We start from the raw sequence: 14,677 nt of genomic DNA on the forward strand, positions 1-14,677 counted from the left end.
ACTTTACTAGTTCTGGCTTCCAGCAAGAACATTCCATTGAGTAATAAAGTCAGAACAAAGAAACTCTCTCCCGCCTGAAATTCACACCAACGATTGGTCGTCTCAGGGAGGATGGGCATAGGTTAATGGACTTTAAAGGACAGAAACACCAACACATCTTTGCTCAGTCAACTTGCAAGGACCCCGACGAGACAAATTTCCTTTTCCTCCCATCTCATCAGCGCGGCTCGCGGGCTTTGAGCTGGTTGTTTCCTTTGAAGATCGACGCGCTTCGCGACACAGCCAGCGGCGCGCTCCATCAGACCGAGGAACTTAGCTTGGACGAGATGAACTTTCCCTTCCAAGACGCTCCCTTCCCAAACACCTTTAAAACTCCCGCGGACCAACTAAGCTCCGGAAAAACCAAACGGAGAGAACGCTTCAGCGCACGAACACTGAGAAACGCCAACGCACGCATCTCGCTTTACACAACACAAAGAAACCATGCAAGTATCAATTCTATCGAAATGTAGATGCGTTTTAAGATTGTACCCCTGTTTAAGGTGATATGGTTCTTGCTGGCTCTAGTGGTTATGTTCGGGAAGGTGTCGGATCGGACACGATCATACCCTTCCTTTCCCTTCTCCTCACCCTCCTTCTTTACTTTCCATTATTCTGTATATACATGTATCCTTTATTTAGTCATATGTAATCGTAGTATTAATCTTTATTAAAACCATGATATCCACGTTTTGATTGTCATTGTTTTGCTCACAGAACACGAGTCCCTTTAATGTCATATCTAAGCTACGAGCTCTTATAAGCATTGTTGAATGCTTTAATTAATGCCATAACTCGGAAAGTTTGTCCTTTGTGGCCAGAGGGATAAACTTCCCGAAAATTGGGTAGGAAGAATAGACCTAGTGAGTGGATAAAGAATTTAAGAATTTAGGGGTTAGGTATTCCCCTTTTGGGTAATTTTGGAGATTTGTGATTAGATTATAACCCTTTGTGATTAATCATAAATCCCTAAATATTAATACCCACAATTCCCTATTGAGCTAATTTTTAATTTAAATATATATGTAACCCAAAGACGCTACACGGGGAAAAACTCAGAAAAGTCTGTGGCGGCAGCCGTGGAACAGGACGACGAGTAAGAGCGCGGGCGGCTCCAAGAGCGGACACAGCGAACTAGCAGAAATAGGAACTATCACACCTGGCGGAGGCTGATCCGAGGATATTTCCTCCTGCAGACAATAAGTGAGCAGCGCAAATTCGACCGAGCTGTGTCTGTGCAGAGATCGCGAGAAGCGAATGTCAACTGGAGTACAGTAGCGCGTGCAGGCTATGCCCGCAGGTAAGGGCCGGGGCCTTACCGGGCATTGGCTGCGCGCTCCTGCCTGTCTTGTCAGACTTGGTGCAATTGGATGCTTCTGCAGAGGTCAGGTACGGATGCCCTTCCCATCGGTGGATCTCGAACACGAGATGATGAAAGTGAACCATTTCATGAAGCTCTCTACGATTCTTGAACTAATCTGAAGGCCACACAAAGTTTGGAGGTCTGTAGCTGTTGACTCTGCAGAAATGCGCTGACCCCCCTCTGTGATTTTACGTGGCCTACCACTTTGTGGCCGAGTTACTGTTGTTCCCAATTGCTTCCACTTTGTTATAATACCACTAACAGTTGACCGTGGAATATTTAGTAGTGAGGAAATTTCACGAATGGACTTATTGCACAGGTGGCAACCTATCACGGTACAACGCTTGAATTCACTGAGCTCCTGAGAGAACATTTTACAAATGTTTGTAGAGGCGTCTGCATACCTAAATGATTGATTTTAAACACCTTATGGCATGGAAGTAATTGGAACACCTGAATTCAATGATTTGGAGGGGTGTCCCAATACTTTTGGCAGTATCCTGTATATAGCATAAACTTACACAAATTCTCCTAAAATTAAAATTGATGACAGATTCAATAATAATAATATATTTAAGCAAAGTGTGACACAATTTTCAGTTTATTCATTTATTTTATTGCTAAAAAGGCACTAGTACAGGCATCATGTTGATTATTTCACCATAAATGATAGCACCAAAAACTGACATCTACAAAACTTTCCTTTATCTGATAGGCACTCACTTAGACACTTAGTAATGGACAAAACAAAATTACAAAGCAGAGAAAGAAACAGAGGGAGATGAATAATCTTAAAATAAAATAAAAAAACGTGAACATTTTTGGTAGTGTTTGGTTATATCAGTACAGACAGCAGTCATATAAAACAAAAATACATTTTGTTGTCCAGTGTTGTAAAATAATAGATGATACAGCATTTAAATGTAGTCAGCAGACTGACAGCAAATCAATAGTGGTTATCAAATCTATTATCTATATAATTATACAGCTAATCGAAACACTTGGTTTCTTGTCTGCAAGTACAGAAGGTTTACACAAACTAACAAATGCTTCACTATGTATTTCTGAGTTAGTCTTCTCCTCCACAAATCATCTTCAGACAGTCACCATAGCTGCCAGACACATCCGACTGAAATGAAGGAGAGCAAAGTCACCCACAGTCAATTAGGACGGCCTGTACCACTACATCAGATACAAACTCTCAGTCATCAACAATGCATGAGTTCCATTTGCATGGAATAGTATCACAGAAAGAGGACAACAGTGACACAGATGAGAAATGAATCTTGTGGTCATTGTCAGATGTGAGGAACTGACTGTGACTTAAAGCCTCCACTTGTTCATGTGCTTGTGAACCTTTCTAGTGATAATATATCATTAATGAATTTTAGGATCCCTTGAGAGCATGATTAAACAAATAAACCTGAGGATCAGGAGGTCAGGTACTATTGGGCTCAAGCATAATTCAAAGAAAGATGGAAGATGACCTGAACCTGTGTATTTATATCAGCAGAGAATACGTACATTTATTTCCTTGTGGAGTGAACACTTATAGAGATTCTTGTATTCAGCTCTGATGTCCAGCATGTCGATCTCTCCACGGCTGACCATTACTCTGGTCAAAGTGGTTTCATCTGTACCTGCTCCCTGCAGGTTCACAAATATATAAAAAAATCCTATTTTTTATTCAAACATCAGTGTCGTACAAACGCACAATGATAGAGAATAATGTGTTTCTTGCAGTACCTTCAAGCTTTTGTAGAGTTTTTCAGCAAAGTATGCAGGAGTACTCATCACACACTTTACTATAAGAAGTGTATTTGATTACAAATGAGTAGAGGTAAAATGTAATTTTTTTTAAACTTTTTGTGTATTTGCATTCTAAATTCATAATTAAAAAATATACCAATGTCAACCAGCAGCTTCTCCAGGTTTCCAGACATTTCCTTCTCGATACTCTTCTGCAAAGTCTTGCCACTGACGTTTTTATATTCCAATATTGCTGCAACCGGACATGTCAAGTTATATTTAAAACACACCTGCCATTTCAGTTCTTATTAAAAACGCTTGTGTTTATATGGATGATTATGTTGTTACTTTGTCTCAGGTGAGGGATGCTCCTTTTACAGAGGATCTCAATGAACTTGGACTCATCAGTTCCCAGTTTCTTCTCGCCTGCTTGATAGAGGGCCTATGGAGGAAACGGAGAAATGTAGAAACTCACATCTAATCATAGTAAGCATAATCTTCAACATTGCTATAGGTAAACAAGTTTTGGCTGGCTGTTGTGATAGAAATATTTGATATAATGGCCTCAGAAGTGGTCAAAGGGTTATTTAACATGAAACTACAGAAAAACGCAGACTAAGGATGTTCAGGTCAAAGACCATGTAGACCAAAAAGTGCTTAAAACAATAGAACTGTCATATGATTAGCTTAGATCATTACAAACCAATCACCAGAACAAATCACAGAGAAGGACACTTGAGTGACATTGATTTTCACTCAACTGTAAGGTTTAAATGTACATGTTGTGACCAGTGATCTCCCGGCCGGGAATAAAACTTCATTTCTGCAAAGAGCAACTTAGGAATCGCGTCGGGTAAATGCTGCGCAGCTGAGGAATAGAAATACTAAGGATTCTACACTCAAAAGACCACAACAGTGATAGTGTTAGAGTTAGTATTAATGATCCTGTGGTGAATTTAGATATTTGTTTTGAGAATTTCCACGACACTGTCCATCATGGTGGGCCTAATTATAGAAATAAGGACAAAATGGTGAGAGAATCAGGGACGTATTTTTTTTATATATCTTGTGATTGTGATTAGCAAGACAAATGAAGACTTGATATACCAAGCCTGTCTTGAGAAATTCTTATACAAGATTCAGCAAAAAACATTTTCATGCCACAGACCGATTTTTAGGGCCCGAGCACCAAGGTGCGATGACCCTCTTGGAATTGCTCCGTTTATTATTATTTACCCAATGAAATTCTAATGAAAAAGTATTCTGAAAAGGATGATCTGATTTTTCTGAGATTTCTTTACCTTTGCGTCCACTTTAGCCTGGTCTGCATTCACATTGGTGCTCTCGTCCCGCGCACCCTTACAATGAGAGACAAATGAAATCTTTAATTTCCAGAGTATCAGCTGCATTCATTAGAATAAACTGTTATTCATGTGTATTTAATCACCTCAGCAAGCAAAAGGAGGGCTTTGCCAAAATGTCCTGTATCTTCAGTCTTTAGGTCCTGTGTCAGTGTTTTCTTTGTTTCTATAGGGCAACGGGAAGAGAAGCAATTATAACACATTTCTGAAACTTAGATATTTTGTTACTACAATAGATTCCTCATCTCACCCTCAGCATATGCTGCAGACAGCTCCTTGATTTGTTTATTTGTCCGTGAGGAAAGTATTTCTATCAGGATACTTTCATCCGTTCCAGCCCCCTGGAAAACAATTCATGAATGTATAAGGAGAACAATGACAAATATTTACAAACATTGGTAAATAACAAGCAAAATATGTTCACAAAGATACAGCTAAAATAAAAAAATAAAAAATCAATATTCAAAAAGAAAAACTGGGAAATATAACTTACCTTCATTGCTTTGATTATCCATTTAGAATCATTGACTGCAGGAGGTCTTGCAAGCGCAACAAGCACATTTTCAAAGCTGCCACGGATGTCACCCTTTAAGTCATTTACAAGAATCTATGATCAAGACAAACAAATTAGACAAGATTTTCTTCATATGCATACACATACAATTAATTATGAGCAAGTACACAGATTTTACCCTCTTTGTGGTTTCTTGGTATGCCTTTGAAATAGCCTGCTTTTGACTGCTGCTCCTTTGGGTCAGTATCTCTATCAGCGTCTTCTCGGTTGTACCTGATTATATATATAATCAATAGTGATGCGATGATATATATATATATATATATATATATATATATATATATATATTAAGGTATAACACATTCATTCTCAAAAATATACAATCTAAGCGATTACAACAACAAGACAACAAGGCCCTAAATATTTACTCATGTACACATAATGAATAAACATATTAAATTATATATATTGCACTATAGGTAGCCTATGTAGTTTATGTACCTATGCCTTCAATTGCTTTACGAAGAGCTGCAACATCTTCACTGACGTTGAAGTTAGCTTTGGCTTTAATGGTACCCCTCTCCCCTGGCTGAAGAAGTAGTATTCCAATCAATAATAAATACATAATTACAACAATGTTTAAAAGTGTGAATATATATATATATATATATATATATATATATATATATATATATATATATATATATATATATATATATATATATATATATATATATATATATATATGGGTCATTCCACGAAATCGGTGCCTTTTCAACTTAAAATCTAAAATAAGTTTAATTTATGTTTTAAAAATATCCATGAAATGAAGACAGCTTAAAATGACAATAAATTCTATTGTGCCATCTCAGGCTACGCATTTTTTTATTTTATGACTATTTATCTACCTCATGTTTTGATATTTTTGTCATCCCTGTTACAGACACAAGCGTTACTATATACAATAGTTTTAATTAGAAATATGTTATAGTTTTAACGTATTTGAGCAGTTTTTTAGTCCCTCTTTTCAGTTGGATTGTTTCAAATTTTGGATAATTTTTTTCAATCTTATATTTGTCATTCAGATGACCAAAAATTTACTAATTTTAGAGGATGATCACATGCCAATTAAGAAAAATATATATTTTTACAAGAGAGATATTAAAAGAAGGGCTTTGTTCAAAATACAATGTTTATAGGTTTACAATGGAAAAACTGGGAAGGCCATTTCAAATATAATTTTAATATTTTTTATGAAATTAATGACGGTAACAGGATTGACATCATGGTAACAGGACTGACCAGAGTAACAGGGATGACAGGACACACATTCTTCAGCATACACTGCACAAATTTGTTTACATAATATTTAAAACTTTTTAAATTGCATTATATTTTTTGCACTTACTTGGCATAGTTGTATTAGTGAAGCACATTACATTTCAAAGATATCTAAAATGTTGACTACCATTGACTACCATAGTAGGAAAAAAATACTATGGTAGTCAATGGAGGGCGAGATCTGCTTGGTTACAAACATTCTTCCAATATCATTTGTTTTTCTGCTGCACTTAATGGCATACTACTATCATCTGAAAAAGTGCATTAAAGTGCAAATATAAAATAAAATTTAAATCATCACACAAATGTTAAAACTATTTAAACAGTTAATACTTTAATTACCAATAATACTAATACCAACAATTCTAACTAAAAATGTAACTGATCCTCATATACCACCCACTCTGAATAATATAGGCATTAGCTCAATAATACACGCAGGATGACATTTAAAAATGTTTGCATTTTACACAGATAAACTTTAAAAACAGTGTGGCTTAGGTGACACATGTCATGTCATCCCTGTTACCCAAATGTCACAACCTGTTACTAGAAAAGTAACAGGGCTGACGGTAACAGGTTTGACAAATTCAAGCTAATTTGCTAACTGCTAACTAACAGTCAATACCACAAAAGCACATGGTGTAAACTTTGAAGCGATATTACTTGTAGATATTGATTTCATTATGTTAAATAAATAATAATTTTAATTTATACTTTAAAAAATGGTAACAGTTTTGACATTGCATGATGTCCCCACCTCAGTCAACCCTCATAAATCATCAAAAATAGAACATTATAAAAGAGAGAGAGAAAATTACTTGTGTTTTAACTGTTGGAATAATGATGAGAGATGATGTAACTTCCTGGAAGTGATGTCACTGGAATGTACAATTATTTTAAAGGGTTTTTTGGTGAGGGTAACAGGAATGACATGGAATCAAGGGACAACGATAAAATGATTTATATGTTAAAAAATACTTATGTATACTTATGCCCAAACACTGCTTAACAATGAGAATATACTTATAGCTATATGCAAATGTGATTTTAGAATAATTTTGCCTTCAGTTTGCAAATTAAAAGTCCTGCTGAAAAAGAACAATCATATCGAGGGACATGGCAAAAGCCTTACCCTTATCATCTTAGAAGCAATTTTAATTACTTAAAATAATATTTAATTGACTTTAATTTAATGTAATATTGAGGAAACAATACATAGTATTATTATGTTTTTAAATCACAAATTTATGTGTTGTTATAATAATTCTATGTCTGATTATTTCTTAGGGACACAAAAGGCACCGATTTCGTGGAATGACCCATATATATATATATAATTTTTTTAATTTATTTTTTTACCGCAGCTTTACAAGCGGGAGCAGCATTCGCAACACTTTGCAATTCTTCCTGTAACATATGAAATTAAATTTCAATTCATACTCTTTACTTAAACATCACCTTCATGAGAGAATATAGCTTTAAGATTTCACTTACCCACAAGTCTGCCATTTTTGATGTAGCTATTCTAGTGTGATGAACAATTCACATTTACAGTTCAGAATCCATTATTTTTCACTTTCTTTTTAAATATTCTACATAAAAAGGTAACGACTTCCCTTCAGAAATAGATCTGAAAGACTTCACAGAAAAAATAAGCTTTGATAGAAAACTCGTAGCATAATTATCATGATTTCTGAGTCAGAAATTCTGGCTGACTAAAGCAATCACATCAACGCAATTCTGTTGCTATCTCAGTCTGATGGGCATCGAATGTTTATCGAAAGCTGAATTTAAGTTATAATAAGATTTATTTTTGTAAGTAATACCTGCGATTTTTTGTCTACTTTTTATTAAGTTTGCACTTACCTTTGCGATACAAATCTACTCTAAACGTGGCCCTCTGTCTGGTTTAACTTCTCCACCTTCTTCCTCAGGGCGTGAGTGACATGATGTCATCGACACAGAAGGCATTCTTACTGAACCTCTCCCTTCGTTAATATCCAACGAGCTGCTACGAATGTACCATTTAATTAAGAAGGACATTTTTTTACTTTTTTATTTCCTTGTTGTTTTGCAGTGATTTTATGTAACACCCATCAAGGCCATATTAGAATTTACACACTATGAATTCAAACAACTAAAATTATTGCTTTTAGTGTTACACAATCATGTGGGGCCAAGATTGTTGACACTGAATAAGACTATTGCACACAAATTCATGTCTCCGTTATAATTAAAAAAGGGTAAAATTAAGTTATAACTATAGTAGATTAATCATGTATTAGAAATACATTTAATTGTTTTGTAAAATAATACATCCTTCAGCATTTCAATCTTTCATTCCAGTCTGTTAAATCACTCTGCTGACTTCATAATGATGCTCTCCAAACAGAAAGGCAGGGAAACATACTCTAACATAACAGTAACTAGACAAAGACTGAAGGTGAGGGTGCAACTTAAAGGTCCCATGACATGAAAATTTCACTTTATGAGTTTTTTTTTTTTTAATGAATATGAGTTCCCCTAGCCTGTATATGGTCCCCAAGTGGCTAGAAATTTGGTAGGTGTAAACCGAGTTCTGGGTATCCTGCTCTGCCTTTGAGATGAAAGTTCAGATGAGCCGATCTGGGGCCTGTTTCAGAAAGGAGGTTCAACAAACTCTGAGTTTAAACCTGAACTCTGAGTTGACTTACTCTGAGATGGGAAACTCTGAGTTTTGGGTTTCAGAACAGCTGAATTGAGGTAGTTCAATCAACTCTGAGTAGACTGACTCTGAGTTAAGCTCATGCACTCCAACTATGAAAAGCCACGATCAATGGAGCTCCGAAATTACGATTCACCATGGCAACAGCACCCAACAAAAAGACGTTTGCATACTTCCGGGTCAATACACAAGTTTAATTCTTAATTATTTTAATTAAGTTTAATTTTCATGGTATCCAAAAGGCAAACAAAGAATGTGGCAGCAGCTAAAAAAATAAATAAAAAAAAAACATAATTCAATCAGGAAAAGCTTTAAGCATAAAATGTTCATGGGTGTAGGTTTAATGACTTTACAAACATTTGACATATTAAATAAATATCATTCAGTGTCCAATGTGCAGCAGCTTTTCCCACATAGACCCTTTTCACAGACTGTGATGACGTGTTTTAATGGTCATCAATATCGTAAATCCTGCAATGTTTTTATTTTTTATTTTTTATGTATGTACATTTATAACACTAATACATTGTATTATATTACTTTTGCATCAAATTACAAAAATCAAGTTACCGCTGCTGTGAGTGTTTCTAATACAGTGTCTATGGGAGTGATAGTTAAAATTAACATCTTTCTCTCTTTTCACTGCAGTTATCAATCTCACTTTAATTTTTCCATCTTTTTGAAAGTTGTGAAATCACTATTGTGGAGTTTTTCTTTTGCTATTTGAGCAAATGGAGACACAAAAATATATATTTAATGTATTCTCTCATTCACCGCTATAAGAGTTAACCCAACTATGACGACTTCAGCTTCGGAAACCCAGAAATGTGAAAAGGGTCTATGCTCTTTTCACATAATGAAATGTTCTCTGATCCCACCTGTTACATTTATTAATCAGGGTAATGACATTATTGACTTCTACTCAGGCCAGCCAAACTCCAGCACCACTGACAGATGAAGAGGAGATGGAGGAAGAAAATTAACATCCAACAGGAAAAAGAATAAAGTATTTGTAGGAAATAAAGATGACTATAAAAATGTAAATAAATGTATTTAACAGCTGTGGTGGTGGTTATGCCATATATCTCTTGTACTACCATCTGGCAGCATCCTTCCATTCCATACAGTAATCCGTTTTCAGAAAGTGTGGTGATGGGTATATGAGTGTCATAAATGTGTCCAACCACTGGAAATCCTAAAGGAAATTCTAATTATTAGGTTACTTCTAGAGGATTATCAAGTGAACGTCAGGATCTTGTATAAAACATGCCATTTTTGTCACTTTGACAGTGTCCTCATGTGCTTTTCTTACTTTGTATTTTTGTCAAGTGGCAGAAAATTTAATTTGTTTTAAGTAAACTTTGCTTACTTTAGATTTAGATTAAATTTATAATTTTTTTTATATTTATACTTGAAATATGACCAAAATACTCAGTAAGAAAAGCATTTGTGCAGTTTGAATGAATGAATAAAGTATTTAAACACTGCTGGGGCTTTAAAAAGGGGGAGGAGAACGAAAGAAACTCTGGGTTTACCAAAGAAAACCTGCCTCTGACCAGGTTAGGTTCACAGAGTAAGTTACCCTGGTAACTGACTCTGAGTATAAGTTACCTCTCTTTCAGAAACGGGCTTGGCTTACCCTGCTTTCTCGGGTTTGACATACCTCCCATTCTGAAACAGAAAACCCAGAGTTTCCCTTATTTCAGGGTTAACCTACTCAGAGTTTTCACTTAACCTCCTTTCTGAAACGGGCCCCTGGAATCTTCCCTGTATGTCGTCATATGGGGAAAGGTTACCTCCCCTTTCTCTGCTTTGCCAGCCCAGGCCCAGAGAATTTGGAGAAAATGGATTCAGTTTATTTTAGTCGCAACGTCAGCACAGGCTTTACAAACAGGCTTTTATGATATGGATTCGACAGCACTGCCACAAACAGTGAGTAACAGTGTTCATTAATGCCTGATCTGTGATCAGTGATTTCTGATGTGTAGCTTTATTCAAGTTCACACAGACTTTCTTCCTAAATCGTTTAATACTGTTTATGCATCAGTGAATCACGCCAGTGACTAAACAAACAACTTCATATCGTTTCTGACAGTGTCTTCACTTTAATCTTTTTACACATTCATTTCCCACATATAATTGAATGAGGAAAGGAAAAACAAACAAAAAAACAGCAACAACAGACTAGCATGTTGACTATTTGAACATAAATTTTGCTCTCCTTTCTTTCTGGCCTGCAAATTTCTCAATGACTCTCTGATTAAAGTCAGTCATCTCAGTAGTGTCATGACGTTTGCATTGTTCAGTTAGATATTTGAGGTCTCTTACCCCCGTTGTTGTCCACAAAACTTCAGTACCGACACTTTGAAATAAAAGACAGGGAAAGCAATAAAGGGCATTGCTAACAACACATCCAGCCAGCCACCTAACTTACGTTTCTCATAACAAGCGCGTGAAGCTCCGAGTGCAACTGCGTCCTCTATCACTGGCCTGCTGCTGGATTTGTAAATCGCATTGGTCCGGTTCGGGATCCTTTTTTTTTCTTCCAACGAACGCCTTGTGAATGAATTTGGTTTAACTGCTGTCATCTCTACGAAAGGTATCATTATAACAATGTTTTGGCGGAGTCGGAGTGACGATGACGCCCGCGCACTTTCGCTTTAGTGGCCAAGAGCGTAAAGTTGAATGACAGGTGACGAGAACCAATCAGATTGGATAAAATAACACGCATGGGGGCAGGAGACGCCGCTTGACTCTGGTGACGGGGGCAGGAGATGCCGCTTGACTCTGGTGATGGGGGCAGGAGACGCCGCTTGACTCTGGTGATGGGGGCAGGAGACGCCGCTTGACTCTGGTGATGGGGGCAGGAGACGCCGCTTGACTCTGGTGATGGGGGCAGGAGACGCCGCTTGACTCTGGTGATGGAGGCAGGAGACGCCGCTTGACTTTGGTGACGGGGGCAGGAGACGCCGCTTGACTCTGGTGATGGGGGCAGGAGATGCTGCTTGACTCTGGTGATGGGGGCAGGAGACGCCGCTGGACTCTGGTGATGGGGGCAGGAGACGCCGCTTGACTCTGGTGATGGGGGCAGGAGACGCCGCTTGACTCTGGTGATGGGGGCAGGAGACGCCGCTTGACTCTGGTGATGGAGGCAGGAGACGCCGCTTGACTTTGGTGACGGGGGCAGGAGACGCCGCTTGACTCTTGTGATGGGGGCAGGAGATGCTGCTTGACTCTGGTGATGGGGGCAGGAGACGCCGCTGGACTCTGGTGATGGGGACAGGAGACGCCGCTTGACTCTGGTGATGGGGGCAGGAGACGCCGCTTGACTCTGGTGATGGGGGCAGGAGACGCCGCTTGACTCTGGTGATGGGGGCAGGAGACGCCGCTTGACTCTGGTGATGGGGACAGGAGATGCTGCTGGACTCTGGTGATGGAGGCAGGAGATGCTGCTTGACTCTGGTGATGGGGGCAGGAGACGCCGCTTGACTCTGGTGACGGGGGCAGGAGACGCCGCTTGACTCTGGTGATGGGGGCAGGAGATGCTGCTTGACTCTGGTGACGGGGGCAGGAGACGCCACTGGACTCTGGTGATGGGGACAGGAGACGCTGCTGGACTCTGGTGACGGGGGCAGGAGACGCCGCTTGACTCTGGTGACGGGGGCAGGAGATGCTGCTTGACTCTGGTGACGGGGGCAGGAGACGCCGCTGGACTCTGGTGACGGGGACAGGAGACGCTGCTGGACTCTGGTGACGGGGGCAGGAGACGCTGCTTGACTCTGGTGACGGGGGCAGGAGATGCTGCTTGACTCTGGTGACGGGGACAGGAGCTGGTTCTGTCCAGAAGTCAATGAGCTATTTATCATTCACTGGCTCTGGGGTTGCTGGAGTCGCAGTGGGACTGGTAAGCTTTTCTTCTGCAAGGCTGATGGTGTAAGGGGAATCACAGCTCACCAGCACCCACTAGACAAACTCCGCAAAGTCCCCTCGAGGTCTCACACCGGGCAGGCATGCCTTAGTCTCCGCATTCAAGCTGGTTAAGTAAAAGGTGCACAGCGAATTGTCTGGGAAGTTGGTGAGACCCGCCAGGTCGATGAACATATAGGTGTGAGCCTCGAGAGAAAGAGTCTCTTGCTCTAAACAGAGCATCTGCACTGCTGCAGCGATGTTCTGAGGTCTAGTCATCTGTAACAGTTGGGTGAACCAGGAACAGGCTGAAGACTCAGAAGATCAAAACACAAACTTAAACATACTCTAACATAACAGTGACTAGACAAAGACTGAAGGTGAGGGTACAACTTAAGTAGAGAACAGAAACAAGATGATTAACTAAACACAGTTGAACCAAACTATAATAAACTAGGGTTACTATGGGAACTATACTAAGTGGCGGGAAACCGTGACAGAAATCAAAACACAACTGAAAAACCAAAAGACACATATTATACTACGCCTCCTGTCACGAGTCCATAGAGGACTTCGATCGGGCCACCTGCTCAGCCTGCTCCTCCGTTGGTGTCTTCAAGCCCGTCTGCACTGCATGATCATGATCACCAGTGAGAGTGCCCCTGATTACCACCTGAGGGTACTTCATCCCAGACTGTCACTCCATCAACGACTACAAATTCACTCATCCATGTGTTTATGGACCTTGCTTTGTGCACTGGTGCGCAGTCATGTTGGAACAGGAAGGGGCCATCCCCAAACTGTTCCCGCAAAGTTGGGAGCATGAAATTGTCCAAAATGTCTTGGTATGCTGAAGCATTAAGAGTTCCTTTCACTGTAACTAAGGGGCCAAGCCCAACCCCTGAAAAACAACCCACACCATAATCCCCCTCAACCAAACTTTACACTTGGCACAATGTAGTCAGGCAAGTACCATTGTCCTAGCAACCGCCAAACCCAGACTCATCCATCGGATTGCCAGACAGAGAAGCGTGATTTGTCACTCCAGAAAACAAGTCTCCACTGCTCTAGAGTCCAGTGACGATGTGCTTTACACCACTGTATCAGACACTTTGCATTGTACTTGGTGATGTAAGGCTTGAATGCAGTTGCTCAGCCATGGAAAACCATTTCATGAAGCTCTCTACGATTCTTGAACTAATCTGATGGCCCCACAAAGTTTGGAGGTCTGTAGCTATTGTCTCTGCAGAAAGTTGGCGACTTCTGCGCACTGTGCGCCTCAGCATGCGCTGACCCCACTCTATGATTTTACGTGGCCTATCACTTTGTGGCCGAGTTGCTGTTGTTCCCAATTGCTTCCACTTTGTTATAATACCACTAACAGTTGACCGTGGAATATTAAGTAGTGAGGAAATTTCACGAATGGACTTATTGCACAGGTGGCAACCTATCACGGTACAACGCTTGAATTCACTGAGCTCCTTAGAGAACATTTTACAAACGTTTGTAGAAGCGTCTGCATACCTTGGTGCTTGATTTTATACACCTTATGGCATGGAAGTGATTGGATCACCTGAATTCAATGATTTGGAGGGGTGTCCCAATATTTTTGGCAGTATACTGTATATAGCCTAAACTCACATAAATTATCCTAAAATTAAAATTGATGATAGATTCAAAAATCATATATCCGATTT

At 39.3% G+C, this 14,677-nt stretch overlaps 1 protein-coding gene across 5 annotated transcripts; it reads right to left on the bottom strand.

The window, feature by feature from the left end:
• Nucleotides 1-1,977: 1,977 nt before the first annotated feature.
• LOC307124657 (annexin A3-like) lies at nt 1,978-8,380 on the bottom strand. 5 transcript variants are annotated; one of them, XM_079814021.1, is made up of 14 exons: nt 8,237-8,380; nt 7,865-7,895; nt 7,730-7,777; nt 5,528-5,615; nt 5,205-5,299; nt 5,006-5,119; nt 4,763-4,853; nt 4,599-4,678; nt 4,453-4,509; nt 3,500-3,593; nt 3,309-3,404; nt 3,149-3,207; nt 2,927-3,049; nt 1,978-2,531 (listed from the first exon to the last, which is right to left on the bottom strand). In XM_079814021.1, the coding sequence occupies exons 2-14, from the start codon at nt 7,877-7,879 to the stop codon at nt 2,472-2,474; spliced, it is 1,020 nt and encodes a 339-aa protein (XP_079670147.1). In that variant the 5' UTR covers nt 7,880-7,895; nt 8,237-8,380; the 3' UTR covers nt 1,978-2,471. The 5 variants fall into 5 exon arrangements, 3 of the variants coding, with proteins under 3 accessions (XP_079670147.1, XP_079670149.1, XP_079670148.1); XM_079814023.1 differs by having other exon boundaries at nt 1,987-2,531; nt 7,865-8,008; nt 8,237-8,300; XR_013816284.1 differs by having other exon boundaries at nt 2,000-2,531; nt 2,927-3,078; nt 8,237-8,313.
• Between the last annotated feature and the right edge of the window lie 6,297 nt (nt 8,381-14,677).

Source organism: Gobio gobio (genome assembly GCF_949357685.1).
Source record: "Gobio gobio genome assembly, chromosome: 4".
Taxonomy (NCBI): Eukaryota; Metazoa; Chordata; class Actinopteri; order Cypriniformes; family Gobionidae; genus Gobio; species Gobio gobio.

Coding starts and splice junctions, on each gene's coding strand:
- LOC307124657 (XM_079814021.1), bottom strand. Junction 5,616..7,729: donor CTCCCGCTTGTAAAGCTGCG/GTAAAAAAATAA, acceptor CTACTTCTTCAG/CCAGGGGAGAGGGGTACCAT. Junction 4,679..4,762: donor GTCTGCAGCATATGCTGAGG/GTGAGATGAGGA, acceptor GTTGCCCTATAG/AAACAAAGAAAACACTGACA.